Below are 6,119 nucleotides of genomic sequence, written 5' to 3' on the forward strand. Positions count from 1 at the left end.
GGTTTATTTCATCCTACCCATGTGGGTATTGCCCCATGATAGGATGAATGACCAAGATTTGCCCATGTATATATAGGACCCACTTTTTTTTTGAAATTGTATGTGTGACAAGATTTTACCCGTTGAAATTGAAGTGAGGGTAATGCCCACATAGGTAGGATCTCATTAACCTACAAACACTACCAAATAAATATTGAGTAGGTCTCTTGTGAGACAGTCTCACGAATCTTTATTTGTGAGACGGGTCAACTCTACCGATATTCACAATAAAAAGTAATACCCTTAACATAAAAAGTAATATTTTTTAATGGATGACCCAAATAAGATATCCGTCTCACAAAATACGAACCGTATAACCGTGTCACACAAGTTTTTACTATAAATATTAGTAAACCACTTTAATAGGAAAAAAATTTGATTCCTCCAACAAATAATTTTTCAAGTGAATATATTATACAGAGTTTCCCCAACGTATGACTAATGTGATTTGCATACTTTTGGAAAAGTTTGCTAAATATTTAGTGCATAATAAGAATCTGTCTGCACTGAATTTGAATAGATTAACCCTTAAAGCCATTTTAAGAAAATAGAAAGCAAAACTAGGATAATCTTTCTTATCACAGTGGAAAAACTAAAGCTATATAACGCAAAACTTGGACCAATCCCAATCTTGAAATGATTTGATTTGTAAAATATATTAATTATCCAAGAAATGGACCAGCACTAAAACCTGTAAACGTTTTGCATTGCATGGTTTACAATTCAAGATTTGGATGTATCCGACGCAGAAAGGGTGGAAAAGGTGAAAAGGCCAAAGTACATTTTCCAGCCGCTTTTCCACCCCAGTTGCTTCCCTTGCCCTCGTCTGTTTATTCGTTTTCCATCGCATCCTTTTTTCTCTCTCTCCCTGCTGGCTTGCACTATCTATATATGTGTCTACTAGAAAAATTTGTGATTCGGGTTTGAAAAGCCCACGTTGAAGGCTCGTTTCGTCATGGATCTCTCGCTTCTCGGTAAATGTGATCTTCCCTATTCTTCAGACATGTGGGTTTCTTGCCTGGAGTTTGTTTATGTGGGGTTGAAGAATTTGCTTTTCAGGTTCAGGAAAAATGGGCTTTTCTTATTGAAGCGACGCCAGTTATGGATGCGTTGTCTTTGGAGGGTAAAGATTTTAGTTTTTATATGACTTTTTATGCGTTTATTTTTCTGGGTTTGTTGTGTTCTTACTTTTTTTTTTTCCTTTTTTGATGTTTATGTGGTTTATTTCGACGATTCTGATGGGAAAAAGGTCTATTTTGTTTTTCAAGAGTTTGGGAAGAATCGGTTGTTAAGTTCAGTCGATCCGTTTGTAGGCTTCATTCTGCTCCTGATTTAGTGTGTGAGAATTGATTACTTTTTTGGCGCTCTTTTTTTTCCCTGTGAAAATTGATACTCACGCATGCTTATGGTGAAATTTTGCTTATAATATTGTATCGATTATGTGGTTGAGCAGTCCTCAACGTGGTGTTTTTGTGAAAGTCAAACATGAAGGCGAGTTACTTCAATGCATTTTCTAATGAATAGTTTAGGAAATTCTACTCTTTCTGTAATTGAATAATGCATCAGAGTCAATATCTTCAATCAAGTAATTCATCAGTCATATGTTAATTTCTTGAATTTGCGTATGAAACCATGTAAGTAGTCTACTGACTTCATATCGGTGTGGGTGCATTGATAGTGAGTTCATTATTTTTTTCATGAATTCATAATTTGGGTTAACTTGGTTTTCGTCTATGTGAATTCAAATACTCAACAATGCCGCAAAGAATACAACCAATTCGATCTAAAGATAGCAAAGCCAAAAAGTGTTTTGCACATGGTTCTTCATGAGACTGCAAGGATAAACACTTGCAACTTGATTAGATTGTTTTCGCGTTTCATTGAGTGGATTAATTTTGTGTTCCTTTGATTTTACAACTGTGTATATCGTAAAAGGTGTCCACTACATAAAAACTATAGTTAATAGTAAATGAACAGTTAAGTGCTTGCAGTTGGATTATGTTGCCACATATATCGCTACAGAGGACAAAAAAATAATTGGTGCTCCTCAGCAATTTCCCCATCTATTGTCGGACATCTCCGAGGCCCTTGTGAAACCGATTCCTTACAGGGTATTGTCTTCCCTCGGCTGCGGGTTGTCTGAAAGCCCTTGTCCCATACGTAATGATCGTAATGGCTATTTGGAAGATTTATTTATTTTTCTGCCGTCGACATCTCCGAGGCCCTTGTGAAACCGTTTCCTTACAGGGTATTGTCTTCCCTCGGCTGCGGGTTGTCTGAAAGCCCTTGTCCCATGCGTAATGATCGTAATGGCCATTTGGAAGATTTATTTATTTTTCTGCCATCATTGTAATTGTGTCTCATATGATACTTAATTGTTCAAGTCCCTTTTGTTTTTGTCCAGCATTGATGTATGACTCATCAAAGTGCCGTCAGTTGAGTATGGATCAAAAGAGAGAGCTTGTCTACGAGTTGTCAAAATGGTCTGAAGTGGCCCCGGAAATGCTGCAGGCTTGGAGTCGTCAAGAGATACTGCAGGTCCTTTGCGCTGAGCTTGGAAAGGAAAGGAAGTACACTGGCTTAACTAAATCGAAAATAATTGAACTTCTTCTGAAAATCGTACATGACAAAAAGGCTCTGGAGCTTGGAACTGCGAATGTTTTGGAAACAGATAAATCTGAAGAAAATGGTGAAAGAACTCTTAAAAGGCAAAGGAAATCCGACCGTCCTAATTGCCTTCTTGGTACGTCTGATACCTGTTTGGAAAGTACAATATACTGCAAAAACTCAGCTTGCAAGGCTAAACTGAATAGTCATGACGGGTTTTGCAAACGGTGTTCGTGCTGCATTTGTCTCCAGTATGATGATAATAAGGACCCAAGCCTTTGGTTGATTTGCAACTCAGATCCTCCATTTCTTGGTATGGCTTGTAGCATGTCGTGCCATCTTGAATGTGCCTTACGACATGAAAAATCAGGCATTTCAAAGGATAGGCAGGGTAAGGGACTTGATGGGAGCTTCCGTTGTGTATCTTGTGGTAAAGTGAACGACTTGCTCGGGTAAACGTCTAAACCTGCTTCCTATTTCTCTGTTCTCTTGTTCTTTCACTAGGAAACTGCACTTAAGTAGGACTCTTGACATCTATATTTTGGTTGGAATTTGTTTATAGAATTACATAATACCTATTTAAGGAGCACTATAAGATATACAATAGTTAAATGTGTAAGATATTACGCAGTTCTTGGAGAAAACAACTGGTAGTGGCGAGTGATACGAGGCGGGTGGACATATTGTGCTATAGGCTCTCCTTAGGCCAAAAAATGCTTGATGGTACTAAAATCTACCAGAACCTGTATGAAATTGTTGATGGAGTGGTGAAAAAGCTCGAAGATGATGTGGGTCCTCTAACTGGTTTACCCGTGAAGAAGGCTAGAGGGATTGTGAATAGGCTCTCGTCTGGCCCAGAAATTCAGCGACTGTGTGCTTTTGCTATTGAGTCTCTTGACTTAATCCTTTCTAACAGAGTGTCTTACACACCTGGTATGCCCTCTCTTCCTAAAAATGGAACAAAAGGGGGAAAAACTTAATCTTTGCTTTAACCATTGAGACTGTTCAGGGGATTCTATATAACTATGATGCCAATACTTTTTGCAGAAAAGCTAGTTAAATTTGAAGATTTACATGCATCATCAGTGACAGTGATTCTTGATTCTGATGATTCGAATCTCAGAAACGCCTCAAGTTACACCCTATGGCATCGGAAAGTTGATGATGCAGAGTACCCTTTGGAACCAACTTGCAGATTGTTTGAACCGAAGATCAAGTTTCTTATATCCGGTCTTACTCCCGCAACACATTATTTCCTCAAAGTTGTCCCCCTCGTCACAGGTAGAGAAACTGGATTCTGCGAACTCCTGTTTCAAACCAGAAATTCTCAAGACGAGGTTCTAAATTTGAACTCTACGAGCTCGGAAGTAGAAAGAAGCCAAAGTCCAGCAACCAACTGTAGCAGTCTCTCAAATCCTTCTTCAATCGAAGATGAGACTAATAATGAGAATAGAAGGGATAATTATCCTCAGTTTTGTAGTAATAATGATAAAACCGCTACTACAAACTTACTACACGAGGAGACCACAGAAGATGTTATCTCTTTCTTGGATGAAGGTCCTATGGGAAATGACGAGGCTTTGAACGTCAGAAACAAGGAGTTGCCCAGTGGCCAAATGGTTGAGGAAACAAGATGTTGTGATAATGGTTCCAAAACACCTCGTCGTACTAGCTTGGAATATGTTCCATACGTGGATAGTTCAGAAACTGGATTGCCTATCACTCCGTCCAAGATGGAGAGCATGAAAGATGTAAATGGTAGGAGCAATCGAACAAAAATTAATGAGAACGGTGTTGAAATAGTGTTCAAGAGAAGTGGAGAAATGGGAGATGAGCAAAATAACGGCATAGGAGACAAGGAGTTTGAGTACTATGTGAAAGTGATCCGATGGTTGGAGTGTGAGGGTCACATAGATACAGCGTTTAGACAGAAATTCTTGACGTGGTATAGCATGAGAGCGACATCTCGGGAGGTAAGGGTCGTGAAAGTTTTTATAGATACATTTATTGAGGATCCTTCATCTCTGGCTGGACAACTTGCGGACATCTTTAGTGAAGTTGCTTCTAACAAAAGATGCGCTGCAGTCCCCCCTGGATTTTGCATGAAGCTATGGCACTGAGATTCGGTATGGTACTTCGAAATTAAATGCTGTAATTTCTTAATCTTCATTGAACCCATTATATTTCGAATTGGATAGCTAAAAAGTTGCAGATTCTGATGTGTTGGACCGTTCCTTTCTGCTTTAGAAGTTCCTGGTTTATTTATAGTATTCTTTCAACTCCTGCTATTAGGATTTAAGTATTAGAGGGTGACTGAGGCTATAAGATGAGTTGAGTCGGCTTTTAAGTCTTCGTCTCAAGCTCGATTACAGGTGAAAATGAAAAGAAATTTTTACATGATCGTCTGGAAGCTCAACTCCCAGCTCAAGAGCTTGTTATCACTATGTTTACTTGTATGCATAATAGTTGGATATAGATAACTCTGCCTCCCATTTGATGCATTAATAGTTATCATGCAATCACCAAGAAAACAAGGGGTGGGGATTATTTGAGGAAAACAGTTGATTGGAAATAAATTTTTGGAGAAAATTGCTTTCCAAAAGGACTACACATTATCATGTGCAACTGCATTTTCTCACCCTCGGATCCGCCCCCGTTTTGACATGATTCTGACTCCGTGGATTGTTGTGGATAGTTCGACTCTAGGCTAACTCATGTTGGCTCACTTGAAAAAAACATATATTATCCCTTTACACTCGGAATTCGGGATATTACCTCAAAAGTAAAGTTGAATAAATCGATTGTTGTTAAGTGCTATTATTTGGTTAATCTACACTATTTGAACCATATTTATAGAATCAAATTAATGCTTGTTTGTAGTCGGATCTAATTTAATATTCATAATGAGTAAATATTATTTTTATTTTGCAAGGTCGAGAAATCTCATAGTGAAATTTTTCGTTATTTAGATCTATCATCCAAAAGATTGGAGACATTAGAGATGAGATAAACCATATGATTAAAGAAGAGTAGATGGAATAGAAGATGATATCAGGAGTCTTATACGGTGGAATGATGTCTACGAGATTGAAATGACACTGTTATAAGACTATTATTCGACCAACTATGCTTTATGACTCGAAGTGTGGGGCCACCACATGATTACATATACATAAGATTGCGGTAACAGATATGTGTATGTGAACATGGATGTGTGACAAAATGCGCAATGATAGAATTAAGAATGAAATGATTATGTGATATTTAGTTGTAACCCCAGAGATAATAAGATTAAGGAGAGACGTCTAATATGGTTTGATAACGTGAAAAGGAGACCAAACACGATTTCAGTCCGATATATCTTAGATTAATAGGCTAACGGAAGAAGTAAAGGAGAAGCATGTAATTGAAAACTTGGATAAAAGTGGTTAATGATGATATCTTATATTTTGTTTTAAGAGATGATATATAAG

General features: G+C 37.8%; 1 protein-coding gene across 3 annotated transcripts; it reads left to right on the forward strand.

The window, feature by feature from the left end:
* Positions 1-777: 777 nt before the first annotated feature.
* Positions 778-5,121, forward strand: LOC142528949 (VIN3-like protein 2). Of its 3 annotated transcripts, XM_075634249.1 has the most exons (5): positions 779-1,013; positions 1,099-1,162; positions 2,444-3,098; positions 3,278-3,579; positions 3,694-5,121. In XM_075634249.1, the coding sequence occupies exons 2-5, from the start codon at positions 1,141-1,143 to the stop codon at positions 4,764-4,766; spliced, it is 2,052 nt and encodes a 683-aa protein (XP_075490364.1). In that variant the 5' UTR covers positions 779-1,013; positions 1,099-1,140; the 3' UTR covers positions 4,767-5,121. The 3 variants fall into 3 exon arrangements, with proteins under 3 accessions (XP_075490366.1, XP_075490364.1, XP_075490367.1); XM_075634251.1 differs by having other exon boundaries at positions 778-1,162; XM_075634252.1 differs by lacking the exons at positions 779-1,013; positions 1,099-1,162 and adding an exon at positions 1,175-1,844.
* The last annotated feature ends 998 nt before the right edge of the window (positions 5,122-6,119 follow it).

This window comes from Primulina tabacum, chromosome 16 (genome assembly GCF_025594145.1).
Source record: "Primulina tabacum isolate GXHZ01 chromosome 16, ASM2559414v2, whole genome shotgun sequence".
NCBI classification, from domain to species: Eukaryota; Viridiplantae; Streptophyta; class Magnoliopsida; order Lamiales; family Gesneriaceae; genus Primulina; species Primulina tabacum.

Coding starts and splice junctions, on each gene's coding strand:
- LOC142528949 (XM_075634251.1), top strand. CDS start 1,141: ATGGATGCGTTGTCTTTGGAGG. Junction 3,099..3,277: donor AAAGTGAACGACTTGCTCGG/GTAAACGTCTAA, acceptor GATATTACGCAG/TTCTTGGAGAAAACAACTGG. Junction 3,580..3,693: donor CAGAGTGTCTTACACACCTG/GTATGCCCTCTC, acceptor TACTTTTTGCAG/AAAAGCTAGTTAAATTTGAA.